Source organism: Heloderma suspectum, chromosome 4 (assembly GCF_057233095.1).
Source record: "Heloderma suspectum isolate Gila_16-S chromosome 4, 16-S_ref, whole genome shotgun sequence".
NCBI lineage: Eukaryota > Metazoa > Chordata > Lepidosauria > Squamata > Helodermatidae > Heloderma > Heloderma suspectum.
In genome coordinates this window covers 211,669,947-211,696,508 of record NC_139461.1, presented here as the reverse complement: position 1 = coordinate 211,696,508, position 26,562 = coordinate 211,669,947, and the positions used below count along the sequence as shown (strand labels likewise).

At 42.9% G+C, this 26,562-nt stretch overlaps 1 protein-coding gene across 1 annotated transcript in view; it reads left to right on the top strand.

Moving 5' to 3' along the window:
* The first annotated feature begins 843 nt into the window (after positions 1 to 843).
* The window catches only part of MSH4 (mutS homolog 4), a 67,244-nt gene continuing 41,525 nt past the window's right edge, over positions 844 to 26,562 (top strand). Inside the window, exons 1-6 of the mRNA XM_084848232.1 lie at positions 844 to 1,118; positions 2,556 to 2,720; positions 5,779 to 5,942; positions 9,331 to 9,441; positions 12,071 to 12,186; positions 17,459 to 17,632. Coding sequence (XP_084704358.1) covers positions 905 to 1,118; positions 2,556 to 2,720; positions 5,779 to 5,942; positions 9,331 to 9,441; positions 12,071 to 12,186; positions 17,459 to 17,632 — 944 coding nt within the window. The 5' untranslated portion in view covers positions 844 to 904. The remainder of the gene's footprint in view (positions 1,119 to 2,555; positions 2,721 to 5,778; positions 5,943 to 9,330; positions 9,442 to 12,070; positions 12,187 to 17,458; positions 17,633 to 26,562) is intronic.

Genomic DNA, 26,562 nt, shown 5'->3' with positions numbered 1-26,562 from the left:
AAGTTCTGCTGAGATAGGCAGACCTGGCCCTGACTTCATTCATTGGCTAAAAACAGGTGGGAACGGGTGAGTTTCTTCCAAAACAAATGGGCATAAAAGTGGCTGCATCTTTTGGCTCAGATCTCAGGTTCTACAACAGCGTTGGGTAACTTGTGGCCCTCCGCATGTTGCTGGACTGCAATTCCCAGCATAGCCAATGGTGAGGCATGATGGGAGTTGCGGTCCAACAACCTCTGGAGGCCCACAAGTTGCCTACAAGGAGACAGCCACCATTCCCTCATCTACTTTAACGGCCGGGCAAGCGAGCAGAAGCTGCCCTGTGCTTCCCGCCCTATTGTGTCTGGTGGGGAGGAAGCAGTGTTGCTGTGCCCAACCTTCTAGTAACTGCAACGTCCATCATTCCCAGCCAGTATGGCAAATGGGAATGATGGGAGCTGTAGTGTAGCACATCTAGAGGGCACCAGTTTGGGGAAAGGCTGAAAGCTGCTGCTGCACATCAGCTGCAGCTGGGTTAGTAGTCGAAGCCAGTGCACCCCGGGGTGCTACATTCTCCACAACCGATGGTGCCATCCCCTGACGCCTTGTAGAGCCCAGAAGTGACAGAATGGACTGTACCAGTTAAGACTGCAGGGGGGGGTGTCCTTTTTTTTTTTTTTAATGCTGCCCATGTGGGGCGAGGAAACCTGAGTGAGCTCGGTGAGAACTTTTGTCCTCGATGTGCAGGTTTTTGTTTTGTTTTACTTGGAGGGGGAGAGCATTCAAAAGTGCATCTCGCACGTGCTGGCTGAAATGGGACAGTCCATTCTACCGCGTCGGAGTCTCCTTCTGGAGAAGTGTCAGAGAGCGAAGGCTGAACGGCGGCTCTTGCTGGCTTCGGAGAGGGCGGCTTCGAACAAGCCTCTTAATGGAGGAGGGTTCAGCCGCCTCCAGCTCTTGCTCGAGTCGCTGCTGCTCTTCATCTTGTGCGGAGCCCCGGCCTCGTTACCAGTTCGGTCTGCCACAGGCGCCGGGAAGCGGAGGCCCGCCGTCCTCCTCGAACGACGAGCCCCGTCGCCCTCAGAAAGGCAGCGGCGCCAGCGGCGGCCTCACCGCGGCTTTCCTCCCAAGAGGGTTGGAAGGTGGGTGCTGCCTGACTAGGGCCTCACACATCCCTCGTCGGCGGGATGTGTGGAAAAACACGCAATACGCTCAGGTTTTGAACGTTTAAAACCCTGCTCATAATGATTGCTATGTTAGTCATCAGCATTAACAGTGCAATCCTATACATATCTACTCAGAAGGAAGTCCTATTAATGGGACTTACTCCCCGGTAAGTGGGATTGCAGCCTAACCTATACTAATGGGAATTTCTCACCCTAAGCCGTGCCTCTTCTGTGACCTCTTCGCCTACAACTCTTGATTTGGCTGAACTCATCAAAGCTGTCCCACAGTCCCTCATTTTGTTAAGTTCCTTCTGGCTCTTCTCCACCACATAATACCCTGGGTCTTCACAGAACTCACAGTTTGAATTTCTCAGTGAACAGCAGTAGCATATTGAATTTGGATCTTGACTTGCATATCCTGGAACGAGCATTTTCCTGAGTTATTTTGCTTTTCCTGCATCAGTAAATGGGAATGTACAAATTATATTAGATAGAAATTACATTGTCAAAATGGCTCTTCACTGCATTCTATCCTACATTAACTAATCATTTATGAACACAGACTACAAAAGAAGTTCAAAGGTACTTATAATGTCATTCAGTTGGGGAGAGGGGGACCTAGATTCTCCAAAAGTGTATAAAAACAAAATGTGATAACTAGTTTTGGGGCATGTATTGAACCATTTACAACACCAGTTCAATGTGCTTAAATCCTGACAAAGTCAACTATATCCCATTATCCTCCCCTAATCCATGCTAAAGCTGGAGTCTTATCCCCACCTACCTGGAGCTCCACTGAACTCAGTGGAACTTACCTCTGAATAGACATGTATAGGATTGTGCTATGTCCACTTAAATACAGTAACGGGTTACTTCTGAGTAAACATGCACAGGATTAAGACTTTGCTAAATTATTACACACATTACAATAATGGTCCTTCCCTTCACAATGCACCCACACCCCGGTCATTCTTTGCGGTTGCACTGCAACATTCAAACAAGACATGCATTCTTCTTGGAGAGCAGGCATTACTTCAGAAATTTTTGGAGTTTTATACTACTTACATATAAAAGATCTCAAAGCAAGGCAATTGAAGGTAATTCAAAACCAGCAAGTGAAAAGGGGAAAAAAGGTTAAAAGCAAAACCACCACCATCCCACTCCCCGGCACAAGCCCAGTAAGTCTTAGACTCTTGGACTCTCCCCCCTTGCCCTGACTCCCCCCACCCCACCCCACCCCAGGATTGCTTTGTAAAGCATGATTAACTTATTCTGAATCCAACTCATTGCTTACAAGAGAAACAAGATGGTTATTACTAGATACTGTTCCAGTTCTGAGCATTTGGAAAGTGAACATTGCTGTCACTATATATAAATATCACTTTAAGATGATCTTTTAAAAATATTTAATAGATTCATACTTTGGAGACAAGAGTTCTTATGCAGAAAACATTAGCACAGTGAATTTGACCAGCCCATCTTCAACCAGAGGTCTAAATATTGCTCGGGTGCGGAAAACACCTCTCTCATCTAGTAGAGCAGGATGTAGAAACTGGACTCCTTTCATGGGATATTCAGGTAGAGTAGACCTACTGTAATTTTTTTTTAAGTGTATTGATATTATATAGAAAAATACTTGGACTCTCTGGGTTGGATCCAGTCTTAACCATACTTAAGGTATGATTAACTAAAGTCCCATTGATTTCAGTGGGCCTTCTCTAAGTATGACTAAGTCTGGATCCAATCCTACATTTGGTTTGATCAGGTGTCAGACTGCATATACAACAGTGATGGTTGTGCACAAAGATTTTAAGAATTTTCACAAATTCTGTTGCAAAGCATTAAAATATGTTACTCTCAGTATTTACCCGATTAGGGCAGGCTTGGAGATGTATTGTGTGTTTCCATGATTAATAAATTACACAACAAACTTACATTTGTGTGCAACAAAAAATCAATACTGGTCACACAGTATTTGCGCAACACTGGCATGGGCTCCCAGATGGCCAAAAGCCTTCTGATTTTACTTTCAGGGTACAGGAAGGGCAATAATGCAGCTGCTCCCACAGTGAAAAGGTAACATGAGAAGGAAAAATCTGATATGTATGGGAAGTCTTGGAAATGGGGAACATTGTATATATTCATGTAATTAAATAATTTAATAAATCCCTGAAGAGTTTATAGATTTCTGTTAGAAAGTCCTTCTTTTTCTCAGAGAACTGATATATTCCTCTATTGCATGTCCTGGTTCCTTGAGTTATGTCAAACAGTTATTGAGGCAGATATTCATAATTTTGGGAATAGTTTGCAAATATTACGCCAGAGTTATTAAAAGTTTACATGGAGTTTCATTCTGTATCTTCTTGTTTCTACCATTGGTAAAGTTCAAGTGGACAGTAGAGGGCAGTGTAAAATTATATTAGAACTGTTTTTTAAAAGTTAAACAGCTAGCAAACCTGACTTAGTATTAAACAACCTCAACAAAAATTGCAGTTTAAAACTATAATGTTTTGTCAAGCTAAACAGTTCCAATGAAATGTAAAAATAAATGTAATTATTAGCCACTGGAAAACAAGAAGTGTTGAATTTTGAATGCCTTCACCATTGGTTAGTATATAAAAAGGCTTGGATCCAAAGGTGCTTAGCATAAGCAAGAAGGTATTGTTGATCCATAGTTCTGCCCTTAATCTGCAGTCCCCTGAGCTATATCCCACACCATTCCTCCAATCCTCAGGATTAGCTTTTCAGAAGGCGTGAGGGGTTAAAACAGGGAAGAGGAGGGCAGAAAGTCCTGTGCTTGGGATGCAAGCCAGTGTTTCTAAGAAAGGATTTTTACAATCCTTTCAAATATATAATTTTGAAAAGAGGTATGATTACATTTTTATATTTATGTTGTTGTAGTTATAATTTGTGTCAATTCCATTTTCAAATTAAACATATTTCTTTGAAATTAGTCTACATTTTTGGCTTCTAAAGGTTTCCCATTGTCACATAATGAAATATATAATTATCTCTAGACAAATTAATTTAATGCTAAACTGTAGCAGACTAATCCAGCAAGGATGTGTGGATTACCCTTCCATAAGCTAAACAAGCAAAAGATAAATCTTCTACAGGATTTGGATAATTCTCCCCTCGCCTAGCAGCCTCCTACATCCAGCAATGGCTATATATTACCTCCAGTATCAGAGGGAGTATTCATTCATTCATTCATTCATTCATTCAAAGAATTTGAATCCAGCTTTTCAGTCAAAAGGCTCCCAGAGCGACTTACAAGAATCAATAACTAGGCAGTCCCTGCTATCAGGCTTACAATCTAAAAAGACATGAGATATAAGGAAAGGGATTGGGACAGACGGAGGGAGCGAGGGAGGAAAAAGCATGATGGTGATGGTTGATTCAGTTGCCCAGGTCTATCTAACAGGCCTATCTAATATACCATTCTGTTTCCCACAGTGGCCAACCAGATGCCCATGGGAAGCCCACAAGTAGGATACGAGGGCAATAGCCCTCTCCCACTGTTGTTTCCCAGCAACTGGAATTCAGAGGCATCCTGCCTCCAATCCTGAAGGTAGTATATAGCCATCAGGACTAGCAGGCCATTGTAGACTTATTTTTCATGAATTTGTCTAATCCACATTAAGGCCATCTAAGTTGGTGGCCATTGCCACATCCCGTGGAAGTGAATTCCATAGTTTAACTATGTGTAGTGTGTGGGATGGTTCATGACAGCTGCTGGGGTATCGGAGATCTCCAGCTGAATGCACTAGATGTGTAAATAATGGCAATATTACTATAGTCAAGTTTTAACCTGCTATACTGTATGCGATTCTGATGCATGAAGAAAAGGGAAAGTTGACATTGCTGCAGATGTTGACTGCCAGGATAGTGACTTGACTGAGAAATGAAAAAAGATTGTTGAAGATGTAACTCAGTGCAGAGGACATATCACCATATGCATGTAGAACTTCCCCTCTGTTGTAATGAAAGGGATGTGACGTCCTCATGTTTGAGAACCCACATGTGCATTGAAGCACATTCAAGGCTTTTGTTTACTCTTTTAAAATACAGATGAAACATTCTTACTATAAGATAAAACAAAACATGTTGGCATTATTGAATAGGCCTTTGGATATAATAGAAAACTAGACACTGTTTTATGTAAGTAATATTGAAACTTTATCAGAAAGTTCTTCTGACTTTTAAAAATTATGGCGCACAGTTCAGCAGAAGTTAAGTTGTACTGTGTTTTATCAGAAGGTTAAGCATAAGCTTAAATCTCTCCCACTGAAATCAATGAATGCTTAACTTTGTGTGGAATGACGATTAACTCTAAAAACAATAGTTTATACAGTATATATGCCTAATTAAATATTATGTGTATGCTTATCTTGATTCAGAGTGATTTGGTTTTCATACATTTGTAAAGTTTGCACTGATCTCCAGATCAAAGCAACTTGATAGGTAATATTTTCCAGTATAAATTTTGTATTTTTCAAAATTCTTGTATACCTGGGACACTCACATATTTTAAACATCAGTATGAGTTACCATGAACAAACTGTTTGCAGGGTTTGCATCAGAGCAGAACTTGGTAGATTAGATTGGATTCTAAATGTATCTGACTGTTTTACAGTTACGTCATCTTCAGCAGTTTCCGTTCATAGTGTTGCATCTGTTATTGTGGCTGTAATAGAAGGAAGAGGTCTTGCCAGAGGTGAAGTGGGAATGGCAAGTATTGACCTAAAAAATCCAGAAATTGTGCTATCTCAGTTTGCAGACAATACAACATATGCCAAGGTAAACCTGGATATATTTTCTTACTGTACTCCATTGAAATCAATAAAAATTGTGTGTCCTGTGCACAAAATGGTACTTTGTACCTCCCTGACTGGAAAAGCAGGGTAAAAGTATATTCAATGCATAAATATACACTTTTTAAAATCTTACGTATAAATGTTTCATGGTAAAAAGTTCATATGTAGGCCGAAGACAGTAAGGCAGAGCTGGAGAATCTTTTTTGGCCCAAGGGCCACATTACCTCTGGAAACCTGTTTTGTTGGAAACACATGCCAGCAATGGGTGGGGCTGGAGCTCAAAGTGGGCAGGTTTAGAGCTGCTAGTGGACTGGTCCATCACGTTTGCTTGCGTGGTCTCTCTCTCTCTCTCTTGCTGTCTCTCGCGCACACATCCACATACACACATATCAGCTGAGCTGGGTAGCACGGGGGTTGGGGGCGGAGGAATCCATGCAAGCTGCAATTTGGGAAGAGATTGCTCTATTCCTGCATTGCTAGCTGGCTGTGTTCTATCTCCATGCACTGAGAAAGGGGAGCCTCTACCTTACTACATGGAGAAGGATTCTTTGGGAACCGCCAGAGTAGCTCTCTCTGTCTTTGTTCAGCTGTTTCTTGAATAGCTGAACAGGGCAATCTTCCCCCACTGCTCAGCTATTTAGGAAACAACCAAACGGTGGTGAAGAGGGAGCTGCTCCTTCAGCAACTACTGCTTCAGGACACAGTAAGCACCTTTATATGGCGGCTCCTGAGTGAGCAGTTTTCCTCTCTACCACCCTTCTCTGAGGGGTGAGGCCTTGGTAGGCTAGATGAGGAGACGTGGCAGGCCAGATCCTGCCCACAGGCCAGAAGTTCCCCACTGATAGGGTAAGGAATTAAGGGTAAAAATTATCAGACCTCTTCAGATTGGCTAGGTTTTTAATTATATTTTTGTTATATTAAGTTTATCCTTATATTTTATCTAACCAGCAGAAATGACAGTATGCATTTTCTTGCACTGTCAGCACTTGTGATCTTAGATTTATGATGAAAAATAAATTAAAATTAAAATAGATGGACAATAATAAGTGGCACGTCATCGGCTTTGGTTTATGATTAATATTTTAATATGTGGCTGGTAACACCAACTTATGCTGCCTATATCAATTAACTCCTATAACCCATATTGACCATATTGGTCCCAGGGAATGGTCTAAAGGCACATGAGGCAGCCACTTTGCTGAAGCTAAGCAGGTCTGGGTCTGGTTAGTGCTTGGAGGGGAGACCACCTGGGAATCCCATGTAGCCACTTTGAGTTCCACAACCGAAGAAAGATGGGATATAAATGTAATAATTAAATAAATAATAGTGGATTACTCCTTAAATCTCTATATTAATGTTATCCACTCTCAGTCCTGCACAAAATCATTGATCCTACCTTCCAAACCCTCTAGCCTTTTAAAAATTTTTATAAGTGGTATCCAGTTCATGGCCCTCCGCTGAGAGAAGGCATTTGCCAGTGGAATGGGGATGGGGTGATTTCAGCGATTCTCTGCACTGTGCAATACCTCCCACACTGTTCTGAAAGACCCTCAACCTTCTGAAGCAGATTTTGGAAGAGCGTGGTGGAGCTGAAAATCATCCCCATTCCACTGACAGATCTGTGGAGGGACAACAATTTGATATCACCCTGTATTTTTATCCTGCTTTTCAGAGCTGCTTTGAAGATAATAACTATTATCTCCAAAACAGCCCACATCAGTTAAAGAGAGAGAGGGGCCGTACCCTCAGGCTTACCAACTAAAAGGGGAAGATACGGAAGGGAAGTGGATGGAAGAGGCATAGGAGGCAAATCAATTAGACAATGCCGAAACAAAGTGGCGAGTTGTAAGTAGACATTTATATTAACTAGGGGCCAGTCTGATTTTCCCTTGCTGGTGGTCCTGCTTGGATAGTGGTGCTGCAAGTGACCCAGCAGCCCTTGTTCCTCTGGCTGGTGGTAGAGGCCAAAGTGTGCTTCCCATCACTTCTGCAATCCTAGGGCAGCTGGCAGTTGGAGCAGAATGTTCTTTCTGGGAATGGGCAAGCAAGCTCCCTACAGCTTCTCCTTCTCCAGCAGGTGGATGACTTGGCTAGTCTTCCCCTTGCTGTGATGTTCTTTCTGGGATGTAGGAAGTACCCTGGCCAATGGAAGAGGTCAGAATGTGCTTCTTTTCTGCTCTGCAGTCCCAGGGCCTTGCTGCCTCTTAGTTCTCTACTCTACTATCTCAATACTCACTTGCCATGACTTTCACTCCGCCACCCTCAGCCATTTCAAGAACTCCTACTCCCTCAAACAACTCCCTCCCTCCCTCAATTCATGCATGGAACATTTTCTGTGAAGCCTTGGGATGATCCTTTATTTCTCATCCCCCACTGGAATGCAGCTTAAGTAGGTGTAAATGAACTGAATCTATATTCTGTCTCTGTTTATCCTCATCTCAATCTTTGTGCTCTCCCTCTGTTGTCTCCCTGCTGTAAAATCTTAGATTGTAAATTTCTAGGCACAGTGATCCGCCTTGTTGTAGTTACACTGTGAAGTATTACAGAAATCAGATATAATAGAAATCAGGGGTGGGGAACCTCAAGGTAAAAAAGGTCAAGGTGTCCCCAACCAGTCGTGTCCGACGCTAGGGTGTGGTGCTCATCTCCATTTCTAAGCCGAAGAGCCAGCGCTGTCCAAAGCGCTGGTCATGTGGCCGGCATGACTGAACACCGAGGTGCACGGAACACTATTACCTTTCCCACCGAGGCGGTACCTATTTATCTACTTGCAATTTCTTGCTTTCGAACTGCTAGGTTGGCAGAAGCTGGGACTGAAGACGGGAGCTCACTCCGTCACGCAGCACTCAGGTCTCGAACTGCTGTCCTGCTGACCTTCCGGTCTGCAATTCAGCATCTTAACCACTAAGCCACCGTGGCCCTGGGGAACCTCAAGCCTGGTGCCAAATACAACCTTCCTGGTGCCTCAGACCAGCCCTCGGGGCTTCTCCTGGCCCTACCCCCTTTGCCCCAACCATTCATTGTGTGGTGGCTTCCTGGCTTTTGTGCAGTTTTTCCCCATTCTAAAAGGTTGAAATGCTTTTCCTAAGGCTTAGTTACTTTAAGCTACAATATAATAGTCATTTTCGTATTTTGGCCTCACCTTTTTTGCCTTTAGCCCCTCCTCCTTTACCTCTGGCCTCATCCACCACTGGAATGCAGCCCCTAAGAGCTTCTCTGAAATTGAATTTGGCCCTTGGGCTGAAAGAGGTTCCCCCCTGATATAAATAGATGATGGTCATGGTAATAACTACTACTACTACTACTTGATGTGCTTTTAAAAACTGCTTGAATAAATTTTTTTTTATTAAATAGTATTTCACATCTTCTAGGTTATCACCAAACTCAGAATTTTAACGCCTTTAGAAATAATAATGTCAAATACTGCATGTGATACAGGAAATGCAACAAAATTGTTCAGCTTGATAACAGAAAATTTCAAGGTAAACTTAAGGAAAACTATTTAATATTTTAAGAACATTATTTAACATTATTTGCCATATGCAATTCATCAAACATATTATAGTCATATATTAATTTCCTAAAGAAGAAACATCTAGATTTATTTCTGAGTAGACATGCATAGGAGTATACCATTGATCTCTGTGAATAGAAATAAGATTAAATCCCTGTTAAGAACTTCATAAGAAAAGAACTTACATGCTGTTGACACTTTCATAATGTTAGGAAAGAGATTATGTTTGGCTTTAGTAGATTAGAAGGTCTTCCATAATAATAGGTGCATGATTCTACCCTCATAGGTGTTTGTTAGCATTAGCACCTTAAGGTATTTGAGTTATTTACAATATTTAGAACTGGCACATGTCAAGTTGTTGCTTGAACTATATGCATTGGCTGAAACACATACTCAATTTTCTCAGTAGTCTATTCAGTAGGTAAGTACATTGGGCACCATCCAGAAATGCATGCCCATAGTACAGTGATTTCAGAGCAAGTATAAGATAGACTATGGACCGTTGGTCAAATTCTAATGGAGCACTAAGCACCTGTTGGTTGTTGTGATTCTTGCAAAGAATGCTGGACTAGGTGGACTTTGGTCTGAACTAGAAGGGCACTTCTTATATTTTTCAGGAGGAATTCATACTCAGAATTGCTTAACATAAATTTGTTATGTCTTACTGTTAAAATATCCTGCATGTTGATGGACAATGAAGATTCTAGTTGAAAAGTATTAGACGACAAAGTCTGCAGTCAGCCTACTCTGTTTTAAACGTTTCTCTATCAACAACTGACTCAAAGTGCTGCTTAAGCTCCCTTGAAGCTTGCAGTATATCTGTACCAGTGGCTCAATTCAAATGATATGCAAACCATATTTTGCATTAACCATAGTTTATTATTTATTTATTTCATTTCATTTCTAAACAGCCAGAGCTCTTTGGACAGTTCACAAAAACTTCAAACCACAAATACAAGATAATAAAAACATAATATAAAATCTTTAACACATAAAATTTAAAACAAGGTAAACAGCTAAAGCAGTTGCAATAAGATACTGGACCTGATAAAAACAGTTGACATGAATGCCCCATAATACGCTGTCAAATGCTTGGGAGTAGAGGACAGTCTTAACTTGGCCTGGAAAAGATGACTGTATTGGCTCCAGGTAGACCTCAGTGGGGATAGCATTCCATTATCAGGAGATCACCACTGAGAAGACCCTCCTTGCCACCTTCTGAGCTTCCCTTGGAAGAGGCACTCAGAGGAAGGCTTCTGATGTTGACCGTAGTGTCTGGGTAGGTTCATGTCAGGAGAAGTGCTCCACCAGCTATTGCAGCGTATCCCGAGCCATGTAAGGCTTTATACGTTAAAACTAGCACCTTGAATTGCGCTTGGAAACATAACAGGCAGCCAGTGCAGGTGGGCCAGAATTGGTGTTATATGCTCAGACCTTCTGGACCATGTTATTATTCTGGCCGCCACAAATCATGTCAAACTAATGCAAGCCCATTGCGAAGCATGTTGTGTAATTTCAGACATTGCACCAAACTGTTACTAAGTTTCACAAAACATAGTTTGACATGATGCCTGAATTGAAGTAGGGTCTTTTCTAATAGCTGTCAGGGTCTCTTCTACTTCTTAATAGTCACCTGTATTAACTTAACATTTCTCTGATTATTCCTTAATGTCTTGGAATAACATCCCCTTGTGCATTTCTCATGCATGTGCACTTCTCAAAGGATTGTGAACTGCTGTTTTGGTTGGGCTATTTAAAAAAACAAACCAACCCTGAAAATTGGTACAGATAGCTGTATGCTGTTGGTATATAGAGGCCAAGATGCACTAAATGTAGAGATGTTTTGATGGTGTAGAAAAGCAGCCAGAAATGTTCTTCTGTCTCAGAAACTTTAAAAAAGTGAGGTGTCTGTTTCTGATGCTTGCTGCAGAAGTAGTTAGGTAAATATGCACAAAATCAGCATTATTTTTCTTATAAAGAAAATAAAAGCTTAGATTGGAAAAGGAATGGTAGTTGCAATGGGGGAAGTATTCCATTACATTTCTTCAGACTAAGTGAAGGGAAGGTTAGTAATCTTTTAATGAAGTATATAGCATTTTCTACAAAGAAATCAGGAAGTGCAAAGGAAACCAGGGATAGTTGTCTAAGTGAGATAAATTCTGCATGAGTTATTTTTTACTCTGTTCAAGAATATATTAAGGTAAAACATTGCATGAATATATTTCCTAAAAAGCAGTTTGGGATTTGTCAGGGAGCTATGAACAAGATAACTGCGTATACCTAAGGCAGGATTCCTTCAGGAACATTTGCACCAGTGATATAAACTGCTTTTTAAATTCATGGGAGTTTAAGCAGCAGTTTGTGGCTCTGCTGCAGGAAGCTGGTGATGGGAAATGCTTAAAATAACCTTGGTTAACTCACTGCATACTTGTGCCTCTGAATCACACCCATAGCAAAATGCAGATATTCACACCTTGGAACTTCTACCAGTACTTTAGCCTAAATAACTTACTACTGGAAAACCTTCTCTTATTAATTATTTTAGAACACTGGAAGCACATTGGAACAGGTTTCTATAATACTGTCTTGTTTTCCAGAATGTGGCTTTTACAACAGTCCAAAGAAAATATTTCAATGAAACGAAAGGCTTGGAATATATTGAACAACTATGTACACCTGAATTCAGCACTGTTCTAATGGAAGTTCAGTCCAAGTATGTATGTAATAAAAATTACTAGTTTGCCTTTGTGCACCACACTGTGAGTAGCCTGGTGATCTGTCTGTAAGGTATTATTTACAATCACTGATCTAAGTATTTTAAAGTGTAATGACCTACAGCTTGTATACATTAATAGAGATATTATTTAAAACCTAATACTAAGGTGTATAAACACTGTTGATAATAGATATTTGATTTTGACCCCAAATGTTGGATAACTGACTATTTTTATTGGTTCAGGTCCAAAGAAGCATGAGTGGAAGTCCAAGGTGTGGGATATGGCATGGAGGAATCCAGTGGGAGGGGGGAATCAGCAGTAATTGGGCTGCCTTGCACCAACAAAAGCATATTGCACTTGCTGAAGAGGTTTTGGTTCAGGCAGTGCCAGCTCCAGGTTTTTGAGAGCCCTTGACAAGACACCCCTTTTGAGAGCCCCTTCCCTCAGTGAGTCTACTTACCACCATTTTTACCAGCTGCTATTGCTTCTCGTCCTCTTTCTCATCATTGCTACCACTTGCTTGCTTGACAGGCAGAGAGCCAGTGAGCATGTAGAGAGTGGTATCTGCTGTTCCTCATTCTCACTAGCACTGTTGTCTGGGCCAGAGTGACAGGCAGGTGAACAAGCAGGTTGCAATGGTGAAGAGGAGGAACAACTCCAAGTGGCTGTTGTCAGTGGCCCCCTGTTGGGGTGTGGGACCTCAGCAGCACCTAAGCATGCCTATCCTTTACACCAGCCATGGGTCCGGGGCACAGTTTGTTTCCAGCAGTTCTGTAGACATTTTCCGAATTGACGTTTCGTTGACCAGTGAGTTTTCTTTTGCTGCTGTTGCCCCTTACATTTCTTAGATCTGATCATTAGAGAGCAACAATAAATTCTTAATCTGCAATTCTGAATACACCAGCTTGAAAATAAGTTTTGCTGGCTCAATAGAACCTTCTTCTGAATAATTGTTGGTAGATATATAGATATACATATATACATTATGATGCTAAACAAAGGTGCATGATTTAAATAAGTCTGATTTAAAGCAATCTGAGTTGGTTCCAGGTAAAACGTATTTAGGCTCAGGGAGTGAGCTTTTTATTAAGCTGTTGTAATAGCATTGACATAACCATTAGTTTCAGTGTGGTTTTCCTTAATAGAATGTCTTCAAGACAGAACTTTCTGTCATTTAATGCTCAGTAGTTCTTTCACTTTAGTTCCTTGATAACTCCGAAGTTGTGCTGTTATGTTGCTGTTTGATATGTGCATCTGACGTTTTGTTCCAGTAGAGGGAGTATATGCAGAATTTGTTACCTCTGTTGAAAGAATGATCAGGTTAAGCAGTTCATCTTCACCTGTCTTCTGTTCCTATTCTTCTACATTTTAATTCAACTGTAGCTTCCAAGTTCTGCTCAGCTTCAGTACTTTTTGCCTAAATCATTTCACTTTAGTTAGTTGCACTGTGTTTAAATCACCGCCCAGTACTGATTTTACATTATGTATTCATTCAAGACTATGGAAAAACTGTCTTTATCTGTTGTATCTAGGCCAGGTTCACGTTTCCAAATTGTTGCTTTTTAGAAAGCTTTCATTCTGAACTAAGGAGCTCTGGACCCTTTGTAAAAGCTTCTGCACTGAGATCCACATTTTCTGAACATAATTTAGGCATCTGCTTTGAATTTATTTATTTCACTTCCATCACAGCCTCCTTCAAGAAGTTTAGGGCACAGTCCTATGGGGATAGCCGGCTGCCACCAAACTCGGAGGCAACCGACTATCCAATGAAGGATGGGCAGAGCGTGGAGGGGATCTTCTCCGCCACACTCCAGCCACCCTGCATTTGTGGCTAGACGGCCAGTTTTGGCTGTCTAGCCTGGGTGCCACCGGAGGAGGCCAGATGGCACATAGGAAGTGTTGTAATGGTGCTTCCGCCCCCAGGAACTCCCCCTTTTCAGCCGCTCCACACTGCTCTTAAGAGCACAGAGCTGGGGACAAACCATGCTGCCTATGAGGGGGCAGGGGAGGGGGAGGGGAGTTGGTTTTCTGGGAACTGACCTCAGAGTCCTGGCTCTGAGCTTGGTTCCTAGAAAACAAAAAATCCTATGGCCATTTAGATACTGTCTTGTGGCCACAGGATTGCGCCCTTAGAGTGTCACTTTAGCCTCCTAACAACATTTCAAGGTAAGCAAGGCTGATCAATAGTGGTGCAACCAAAGTCACCCAATAAGCAGCATGGCTGAATATGAACTGAAGTTTACCACATCTAAATCCATTGTTCTCCGTAACTATGTAGTACATTTCTAAAAGACGTCAAAATATTTACAGATTTTCTGTTTGGGGTCTAAAACCCATTTGGGCACTAAGTTATGTTTCCATCTGTCTTACCTCTGAGCCTAATACTATTAATTTTCTTTATTATGTCCTCATTTATGGCAGATGGTTTTTGAATATAACCAGATGTGTCCACAGGGAGATTGTAAGTCATCTCTATAGAGCGGGCGAACACAACAGCTTTATCTACAAAAAGGATATTATTTCAGATGGTGTACCACCTGCGATTTTCCTTGTTCTTTACTCAATGCATAAGAATTGCTTTGGTTGATCAGGCAAAGGTCCATCTTATCCAGCATTCATCTTCTGAACAGCGGCATACCAGATGCTTCTAAAACACTCAGAAGCAGCCCAGTTTGTCAAGAACCATCCCTTCTGTTCCCGCACCCCCCCATCATCTGGTTATCAGATGTTCTTTGCCTTTAACACGAAGAATACATTTTATTATCATGCCTAATAGCTTTTGAAGTAAGCCTGTTCTCTATTAATTTATGTAAGTGTTTTAAAAAGCTATCTAAGCTAGTGGCAACCACCACTTCTTGTGGTTATGAGTTATATGTTAGCTATGTATTCTCTGAACACATGCATTCTTTTTTTCTATGCTAAATCTGCTGGCAATTGTTTTATTTGGCTGGGCCCCAGTCTTAATATGAGAAGAGAGAAAAAGTTGCACTTTGTCCACAACATCCATGATTCTATAAATGTTTACAAAGACCCTTGTTTAATTGTTCTTTTTTGCCCCCCCAAAAAAGCTACAATCTCACAAGCATTTTTTTCATAAAGAAGATGTTTCAGTCTCTAAGGGTGCAATCTTATCAAGATATCCGCTTCTGAACTCGGAGGCGACCACCTATCCAAAGCAAGGCAGGAGAGGCATGGGGGGGATCGTTCCCTCCACGCCTCTCCTGCCTTGCTATTTTTCACTAGACAGCCGTTTTCAGGTGTCTAGCGGCGGGGGGGGGCCAAACGGGAGAGGAAGCTGCCGTACAACACATTGGATGTGTCGTACACGCAGCTCTGCTCTCCCACCCCCGCACCCAGAATGCCCCCCAGAACGCTCCTTTTCAGTTGCTTCGTGCTCCTCTAACGAGCGCGGAGGACGGGGATTCTCTGCACTGCCTCCGAGGCAGCGCAGATGAGGTCGGTTCCCAGAAATGAGCATATCCTATGGCCCTCTAGACAGTGTCTAGTGGCCATAGGATTGCTCCCTAAGGGTGCAATTCTATGCATGTTTAGACAGAATAAAGTCCTACAATTCCCAGCATTCCCCAACCAGCCAAGCTGGGAGTTGTAGGTCTTTTTTCTGATTAAACATGCATAGGATTGTGTCCTTAAAGAGCAATCCTATGGCTCCCAGACATTGTCAGAGGAGACATAGGGTAATGGAGAGTTTCCCCTCTGAGGTGTAGACAGAGCTACAACCTCAGAGGGGAAAATCCCCGCTTGGATTTCCCCCCTCCCCCCAGCTGCAAAATCTTCATGATGGGTCCTCTCCTGAGGTTGCTGTTGACACCTTAGAAGAGGATGGAGAGGGAGGAAAGGGTGGGTGCCAGGAGGAGGGGAGATAATGGAAGATGGAGAGGTGTAAAAGCCCTCTATCAAGTGTCAAACCTGTATATGAGTTGCTGAAAGTCAACCACCATAGCCTTGAGAGAATGGACAATTGCTGGGAGTCAGGATCCCATTGCACTGAGCATATAACATGGTTGAGAATAAGCTGGAAAGGCCCCAATTCAAGTCCTCGCCTAGTTATAAGTTCCTGGGTGATCTTAGGCAATCCAGTATCTCTCAGCCTCACACTACTACCACTCATCCATGATATGGGGATAATAATATAGGCCTTCTTTATAGGGCTGTTTTAAGTATTAGTAAAATGTCTGTGAAATACCCTGAGCATTTAGGAAAATTGCAGTATGAATGCTGAGCTTTATATCTTCTGCCTGACAAATAAATATGAATGCCTTTGCAAAACACTGGATAACCTACCCCCACCTGCCAGCCTTCTATCTGCTTATTTTTTTATATTGGCGTTAACAATTTTTAATTAGATTTTGTTTCTTAGGGTTTAAGAGTTTCGTAAAGTAAGCTAGATAAGTTCTCCTGGTCTAGACATTTATCTGGCTGATGTATTTGTTAGAAAAGTAGAAGAAATGGCAGAATTTTCCAGCTCTGGTTTATACACGGTTTGTGTTCTTCAGACCTCACCTATCATTATCTTCAAATTTTGTTACAGTTCAAATCAGTGACCTTATAAGTCTAATTTTTTTTCCTTAGACCCATGTTTCCCAAAGCAAAGTAATAACTAATTTAAAATATTTATACCCCTCTCCTTCAATCTCAGTTATCAAGGCAGCTTACAACATATATTTAAAACAATATTGCAAATGGAATCTATTTTAAAAAGTAATAAAACACAATAAAGAGGACACATACACTAACATTCAGAGCATCAACAAACCCATTTAGCAGTTGCTTAGATGTTACCAAAAACCTGGGTAAACTATTATGGTAAACTATTATATTTTGATGTGATACCTAAAGACCATCAGACTAGATGCTAGTCAAGTTGATTTGAGGAGTTCCAGAAACATGGTGCTGCCACAAAGAAGGCCTGGCCCTGATAGCTAGCCATCTTATCTCTGAAGGTGCAGGAAACCAGGGGTGAGCCCTGTAGAAGATCTTAACAGCCAGACATATTTATATAGGAGCTGCCAGTCCTGCAAATATTTTGTGTGGTTCACGAGTTTTCAAAAAGGGGCACAGGAACATTCGCTTTCCAAATGATAACACCAGCTTTTGGGTAGTCTGTGGAAGGTCTACATGAACTCACCCTTACTAATATTTTCAGTGGTATTACCTGCAAAGCTGGAAGACCCAAAAGTCTTCAAAGACACAGTACAATAATAAGTGCTATTTAAATTTTATTTTTGTTTATTTTGTCTTATTTCATAGGTATTACTGTCTGGCAGCTGTTGCAGCTGTGCTAAAGTATGTTGAGTTCATTCAAAATTCAGTTTATGCACCTAAGTCACTTAAGATTCGTTTCCATGGAAGTGAGCAAACAGCAATGATTGATTCAACATCAGCTCTAAATCTTGAATTAATAACTAACAATAGGGATCCCAGGTAAGATATTTTGTTTCAAAATGCTAAGCTGGAGAGGGGGAGAGAGGAATTTTATATTTGTGATAAGACACCATTGGTTATAAGTGTATATATAGTAAAGAAACCAAGTTTGTTTTTCATGTCAAAATGTATTTTAAAAATTTGAATTTTTAAAAGAAGATTGTAGAATGTAGGCATTCTACCATTTTTTTCTTAGCATCGTGTACATATTAACAATAAAAAGTTAGTGAATGAGGGATTGCTAGTCAAAAAGGAAGTGGTAAGAAGAAGACATTTGTCTGCAACGACCTTGGTTCTGGCAAATGTAATTTAATATTGACAAATATTTTTTTAGCAGTTCGGTAAGGAAGCAGTCACTGGTTGCCACTTACTAGCAAGAACATTATTTAAGTCTATTCTCCAACTGTATGCTCCCCAATCCCTGCAATTGGTACTGCATTTGGCCAACTAGGTCAGTTTGCTAAATTACTGAATCGAGCTCTTGAAGAGTGGGATCCTAAAACTAGAGGAAGAGAGTTTTCTACCACCTGAAGATGGGACTTTTATATTGGGTTCACACATCACAGCAGCAATTCCTGGATTGTTTAACCCAGGAATTGCGGGGACGAGTGGAGCGTGCAAGGTATGTGCTTGTTGTTTCCACTTTTAATTAACAACTGCCGTGTTCCTGGGTTGTTCCATGACATGTGAATCTGAAAACTCTGGGTCATTTATGAGTTAAACAACCCAGAGTTAACCCAACAACAAATCTTGGGCAATTGTTGGGTTAACTCTGGATTGTTTAACCCATAAACAACCTAGAGTTTCTGGGTTCACACGTTATGGAACAACCCAGGAATGGAGTGTTCCTTGGTTGTGAATCAAATTATTATTATTATTGCATTTATATCCCACCTTTTTTCCTCTTGCAAGGAACCCAAGGCGGCTTACATTATCCTCCTCTTCTCCATTTTATCCTCACAACAACAACCCTGTGAGGTAGGTTGGGCTGAGAGTGTGTGACTGGCCCAAAGTCACCCAGTGAGCTTCCATGGCTGAGTGGGGACTAGAACCCGGATCTCCCAGCTCCCAGTCCAACACTCTTGCCCATGTGGTTTGTGTGCTTCACTCATCTCCGCAATTAAACAACCCAGGAATTGCTGCCATGACGTGCAAACCTGCTGTTAGTCTCTGAGGGTATATTCCCTTCAACCACTATGTCTGCTACCCAATTTGGCTTCTGTTGACCTTTTAATCTAGTGTATTACTTAAAATTAATCTTCAGCTTTGCTAATAAAAATCCTGCCATGTTTCTCTTTACATCTGTTCTGTACTTAACAATGAACCTGTGTCTCACCTAAGGTTTGAGACAGATCGGAGTAACTGTTGGATCTTATATTTTCAAAAATGGTGAATCAGCCATTGTGTGTTTCTTTGCTCAGCATTCCCTAGCTGTAACTTGAAACCTGTATAGCACCTAAGAGAGCCTAATAAAATTAAGGCTGCAATCCTATACAGACTTACCTGGGAGTACATCCCACTGATGTCTGTGGGGCTTATTTCTGAGTAGAGACGTATAAGATTGCAATGTTAGTTTGCCACCACTTCCTACACCATCTTAAGACTGACCAATGCAGAGTTTATGGCTTCAAGACCAAGCCAGCTTCCCCACCCTCTACCAACCACTCCAACTTTACTTAACATCTAACCTGAAAAAATGTTCTGGTGAACTTGAAAGCTTGTTCGCTATTTTCTGACATTTTGATTTGTCCTTATAAAGCTTTTGCCCTACTCTGGATTTGGAATTTGTCTTACAGACCAACACCATTGCTTTTTAGGTAGAAGTGAACTCTGCTCTTAGGACCAGAAAATGTGTAGGTTTTATTGTCCTCCTACCCAGATCCCCACACACATACACAATTTGGTGTGTGTGTGTGTGTGTGTGTGTATGTGTGTGTATGAAAGGCAAATGTTTGAAACATCCAGCCCTTCCCTTATTTCCTTTCCATTTTTAGAGCCAAATTGCATATAACATTTTCCAGACATGGGATTTGTGAAGGGATTCAAGTGCTTGGATGCACTTACAAATAGATTGTATAAACTGGCCATATGTTCAACTTGTTTCCTAATCAACTTGTGAACTGCAAGTCAGATTTCAGAACTGAAATTTACTTTCAGTTACTACACTAGGAGAGTTTTCGTTAATATGTGTATTCTTCCAGTCTGTAGTATACATTGAGCTATAATACACTTTGACCTGGTTCGCACAACATGACAGGCCACCATGAGTTAATTTACCTGCGGGGGCTGTTGCATTGTGCTGGGCATCCACAGGTGCCATTTTTGCATGGCTTCATAAGCGCCCAGCTTGCTGTGGATTGTCATGTTGTGCAAAACCAGGAGGCAAGGGCTGTTTGAGGGTTAGACAACACTCAAAGAACCTAAAACAAGCCATGGTTATCTAAAGGTTGTCTTAACTCTCAAACAACCCTGCTGCCTGGGTTTGCATGATACAACAACCCATAGTAAGCCAGGCGCCCATGGGAGGCATGCAAAAATGGCACCCAGAGGTGCCCAGCATGATGCAACAGGCCCTGCAGGTAAATTAACTCACCTCCCCCGCTCCCTATTTTGCTACAATTTATTTATATATTTAAAAGATTTGTATCACACCCTATATCATTAAGATCTCAGGGCGGCATACAGATAAAATAAATTTAAGCAGTATAAAACAATAAATAATTAAAACCACTAAAACATATTAAACCATTAAGCAAGCTAATTCCAATTAAAAATTTAAAACAATAAAACAGTTAAAACAGTGTGCTACTTGAGGGAATGCATTTAACCCTCAAAGCCTTTGGTAAAAAGTAGGGCTGTGCACGGGCTCCGTGATCCACTTTGGATGCTGCTTCAGATCATCTGACGTGACCCCGATCTGCCTCGGACCAATTCGGACTCCCTCCGATCTGACTCGAATCCGAATCTGAAGCAAGATTTGGCTATCCGGATCATGCTGTTTTGGCATTTTCACATTGACTTGCATGGGAAAACACAAACAGTCATAACCTTTCCAGTTTTTAGGATACAGGCATGAATATTGGGGACCTCTCCATCCCCCTGGAGTGGAGGCCACCTGCAAAATTTCAGACACTTTGGCCCAGTGTTCTTTTTTGCTAGGCGGAGTTAAAATCTGAGGTTTCCCAAAGAAACTCTCCAAGCAAAGAGCTGTAACTTCTCCCTGATTCCACACATGCACATGACACCTTGGCCTCTCCCAGCCCTGCTTGAGGGCATTGCACCCTCCAAAGCCCAGGCAGTTTGGCCCACCGGCTTGTGTGCTAGGCGCAGGTGCAATTTGACTTTTTCCAGGAAAACTCCCAAAGCAAAGAGCTGTAACTTCTTCCTTTTTCCATGGAGATGTGGGAAACCTGGGTCCCTCTCAGCACCCCTCGAGGGCATCGCACCCACTAGAGTTCAGGCACTTTGGCCCACTGGCTTTTGTGCAAGGCACTGGTGAAATTGGAGGTTTTCCAAAGAAACTCAGGAAGCAAAGAGCTGTAACTTCTCCCTGTTTCCAAGGATGTGTGTGACATCTGGTCCCCTCCCAGCCCCCCTCGAAGGCATCCCACTTGCCAAATTCCAGGCAATTTGACCCACTGGCTTGTGTGTAAGGCGCAGGTGAAATTTTATTTTTTCCAGGAAAACTCCCAAAACAAAGAGCTGTAACTTCTCCCCAGCCCTGCCCCTACCAACACCCCAAAGTTGCCTCATATTGCGCTGAATTGCTTTGCCATACAGTGGACTGTTATTGGAATAAGAAGGTAATTAATTTAAATGCTATGTGTCTTGTGCTTTTTCAACACTGCCTTAAAACTTGCACATAAAGTGTTGGTGGAACTACAGCCTAGCATGCACATGGACACAGGCACACAAGAGCTAAAGAGAAGCAGAAGTACCTAAGCAAATGACGGGTGTGTTTAATTTATTATTTTATATTTCATGTTCTTTTATAGAAGGCAGGATAAAGAAATACAAGGTGATAGCGCAGATAATTAGGTAACAGCCAAATCAAACCCTCATTTAAAAAAACCCCTTCTTTAATTTCTGTTTTGGGAGGATCAACACAGAGAAGACACAGATGGTTCACTTCAGCACAGGGGCAGGGGGACACAAACGCTACACACATAGGCTGCTATACTATGCCTTTCTTTAAGAATTTAGAAAGTAAGAAAAAACTAAATACTTGAATATGACGTAAAAGTGGGGTGGGGACATGCCCAGAAGTCAATGTTTGTTTTTAAAAATCGAAATAAGACTGGGTTTGTAAAAATCTAAAAGAGACAGATTTGACTGACAAAAATGACAAGGAAATAGAACGGAGAAAGCAGAAGTAAGGGTCGATGTTACACAATGAATGCAGCCTTTTCCGGAGTCCAAAATCAAGATAAACAAACACAGGAATGGAGGGGGGGGGCATAGCAGCAACTTGCAAGGAAAAGCTATGTTAGTTTGAAAAAATATGGAAAGGAGAGATGAATCTAATCAAATACAAATAACCAACGAGTTGGAGGTACAAAGATATAGGAGAAAGCAGCTGGATGAGGTGCTGCAAAAGACACCATCTCAATGGGGACAGATGATCAAGGAGCAAGGGAAGGGAATGTTCTCAGTACAATCAAGCGGTTTCCTTTTAATTTAAATTCTGAGGAAAGCCTAAAGGCGATCAAAATTGAATAAATTGAAGGAACATCTCCTAGGAATGCACGTGCGCACACACAATCATCTACCCACACCAGCCCTCTCTCCCAAGTACACAGCTAGTGCAATGACTGAACACAGCCTTTTGCTGAAGTATATATACCCCCTTCCTCCACTGCTCTCTCTGACTGGAGACTGCTAGCGTCGGTTCTGGCTGAGGGTTCCTATTTGCCAAAACATACTCCCTCCTCCTCCTGCACTCGCCTTCTTGCCTCCCTCCGTCTTCCCTCTCCCTCCTTCCTCCTCATCATGCCCCTCCACGTGAACATTGAGAAGTTGATACATTTTGGAGACAGCCTGTCTGGACTGCTGAGGCATTCAGTAGAGCTCTGAATATACGAGGTGGAGGAGGCATTTCGTGATGGGGAGTGCTTTGCTCCAGGGTGCCTCAGTAGTGCTGTGATCTGAATCTCCTCGTATCATGAGGCTTTTGCTCCAAAATAGCCTGCTTCTCGTTATTCGGGCTTCGTAATGAGGTGGTGCACAGCCCTAGTAAAAACCCATGTTTTTACTTGGCACTGAAATGAGACCAATGTCTGCGGCAATTGGGCCTCCAAGAGGAGGGCATTCCACAACCAGGGTGTCAAAGCAGAGAAGGCCCTCTCCTACATCCCACCATGGTGTATGTCTTGCACTGGTGGGATGCAGAGGAGGGCCCCTCCAACAGATCTCAATCCTTAGGCAGGCATATATAGGAAGAGGTGCTCCCTCAAATATCGAGGTCCCAAGCCACTTAGGGCTTTAAATGTCATCACCAAAACCTTGAATTCTGACTGGAAGCGTACTGGCAGCCAGTGCAATTCCTTTAAAACTGGTGTTGTATGACTTTTATGAGGTGTTCTGGTCAGCAGTCTAGCTGCTGCAATTTGCACTAGCTGCAACTTTCAAGTTGTCTTCAAGGGCAGCCCCACATAAAGTGCATTGCAATAGTCTAATCAGGAAGTTACCAGTGCATGTACTACTGTGGCTAGGTTATCCCTGTCCAGGAAAGGCCATAGCTAGGGATGGAGGAGAATTTCTCCCCGAAACTTCGGGGGGCCGAGCGCCAACGTGTTCGGCCCCCCGAACAAGTTTCGGGGAGAAATCCTCCGAACCCCCCCGCACCCCGCACCCCCCCCAGGACGGGACTTACCTTCGCCAAATGTCCCTCCCGGCGGCGGGTCCGGCCGGCGGTTTGGTGGGTGTTCGAGCGGGGCGGGAGTGGCAACCGGTCTTTCGACCGGCTGCCGCCGCCGCCATTGCAATAAAAGAAAAAAGAAAAAAAACGCCCCCTGATAGGCTACGTGACGATACACGTAGCCTATCACAGCTAGATCTGCAAAGTCAGCCGTGATAGGCTACGTCAATCGTCACGTAGCCTATCACGGGTGACTTTAAAAAAAAAAAAAAGCGCGTACGGATAATGGCGGCCCCCATAGGGAGCCGCCATTCCCGTTCCTTATTTGGTTGCTGTAGCCTACGTAAACATTTACGTAGACTACAGCGACCAAATAAGGAACGCGAATGGCGGCTCCCTATGGGGGCCGCCATTAGCGTACACGCTTTTTTTTTTTTTAAAGTCACCCGTGATAGGCTACGTGACGATTGACGTAGCCTATCACGGCTGACTTTGCAGATCTAGCCGTGATAGGCTACCGTGAATTGTCACGTAGCCTATCAGGGGGCGTTTTTTGTTTTAACTTTCGCGTTCGTGGCCGGGCAAGGTGGGAAGCCTCCTCCCCGGCCTGAATTTCGGCCGGGGCGAGGCGGGAAGCCTCCCCCCCGGCCTGAATTTCGGCCGGGGCGAGGCGGGAAGCCTCCCCCCCCCTCGGCCTGAACTTCGCGGGGGGAGCAGCGAAGCGCCTCCCCCCCACTGTGAACGTCCTTCGACGACAGGTAAGGGACTTTTGTCCACCCCTAGCCATAGCTGGCCCCAAGTACTCCGGGCTACAGAGTCCACCTGGGGCTCCAGGGATGAATCTAGGAGTACTCCCAAGCTACGCACCTGCTCCTTCAGGGGGAGTGCAGCCCCATCCAGGACTGGTCACTTACCCAATTCCTGGACTCAGGAACCACTAATTCACAGAGCTTCCATCTTGTCAGGATTTAGCTTCAGTTTATTGGCCCTCATCCAGCCTATTATAGCCTCCAGGCACTGGTCCAGCACCTTCACCACCTCAGCTGACTCAGACGACAAGGAGAAATAGAGCTGAGTATCATCAGTATACTGGTGACACCCCACCCCAAAATTCCTAATGACCTCACCCAACGGTTTCATATAGATGTTGAACAGCATGGGGGATAGAATAGAACCTTGTGCCACCCCACAACGTAATAGCCATGGGGTAGAACAGGAATCCCCCAAAGCACTCTCTGGAATCGGCCCTGCAGGTAGGAGCAGAACCACTGTAGCACAGTGCCCCCAACTCCCATCCTGCAGAGCCAATCCAGTAGGACACCATGATTAATGGTGTCAAAAGCCGCTGAGAGATCCAGGAAAATCAACAGGGTAGGACTCCCCCTGTGCTTCACCCAGAGTAGGTTGTCAGTCAGAGAAGCCAAGGCCGTTTCAGTGCTGTACCCTGGCCTGAAACCAGACTGAAATGGATCCAGAATATCTGAAGCTGCCCAGCCACCACATGCTCAAGCACCTTGCCTAAAAAGGGGATATTAATGATGGGGTGATAGTTCTCACACACCTCTGGGTCCAGGGAGGGTGTCTTCCAGAGAGGGCACACTACAGCCTCTTTCAAGGCAGCAGGAACCACTCCCTGACAGAGCAAAGAATTTACCACTTCCTGGACCCACCCAGCCAATCAAAGCAAAACAAAAAAACAATCTTATTGGGCTTTGGTGTGTACTCTTGTTCTGTTCATTTGGTACAAGATATAAAAACTCCTCCCAGAGGGCTGGCTTACGACTGCATTTATTGAACAATATTAGCCTCTGCCTGGTACCATTCTGCTCACTTGGGTCTTTACCCTTTAGTTGCCAGTCTAGTGTTTGCATTGACGTTGCAGTTTATTTCCATCCCCCCTTTCTATGTTAATCTCTCTTCCACTGCAGACGCAAATGGTAAATGTGGGTTTTATTTCAATATATTGCTGATGTAAATTCTTGTGAAGTCAATCCTTATTTCACTTGATGGAGCATACAATTCCTGAGCAATTCTAATTCTTGATAACATCTATAGAAATGGTTAGTTAAAATTTTGTCTCACTTATTCATTTGTTCTAATCACAATACTTTCATTTGGCGCAGTCTGAGTAAATTATTCCCTTTTCACTGAGAAACAAAATGTATGCCTTTGAAGAAAGCTTTGTATGTATTTACAGTCACACAGTGATAGGCAAAATGCATAGCTTGGATCTTTAACAAATGTATATCTGTATGCCAGAACTATTGCATAATAACTGCCTGAATTTGCTCTTGAACTACTGTCCTTCTTCTGTGCATGAAGAGTAAGTTTGGAGCAGCTCTTTATATGCCACAACCCCTACAAAGTTGTTGGTGCTGTACTAAATGCACTGTAACGTGAAAGGCTTGAAACTTTCTTGGGCAGTATCTAACAGTGTCGTTCCTCAAACTCAAATAGTGCCGTGGAGCTCTGCTGACTCTTTCCATGATGCAACAAGTTGCACGATACGGTTTCACAATAAGGTTGCATGACGGGTTCCACAACTTTAGTTAGATTCTGTCAGGGTGGAGAGCCCCAGAGCAGCTCTGATTCTGAGGAAGAACAGCAATCCATGGGAGAGGAGCTTGCTCATCTCTCACAAGCACAGCAGCTGGCAGAGATTCCTCCTGCCAGCGTTCCTGGGATAGATAGTGACCCTGGCAGTGAGAGAGTGCTGGAGGGGGCTTGCTGGATGCTCAGCACAGACACAGGGAGCGACGACAGATGGAGGGCGCCGAAAGGAGGTACTCCGCTTGTTTGGCGCTCAAACAATGGTCGCGTCCTGAGGACCCAAGGGAAAGAGGGATGATCTCTCCATAGCCCATAAGTTCAGAGTCTTCCTGTGGTTCTCCTTCAAACGGGAACCAACTGCCTTACCTGGAGCTTAGGCTACTCTGCTATCTTTCCCCAGTGCTGTTCCTTGCTTAATCGCTAGTGATTAGTATCTGAAAGAGACATAAAGTAATAAAGGAATAAAGCCTTGGAAAGAATCCTCGTCGTCTGTGTCCTGTGAGTTGGCTATTGGAGGGGACTG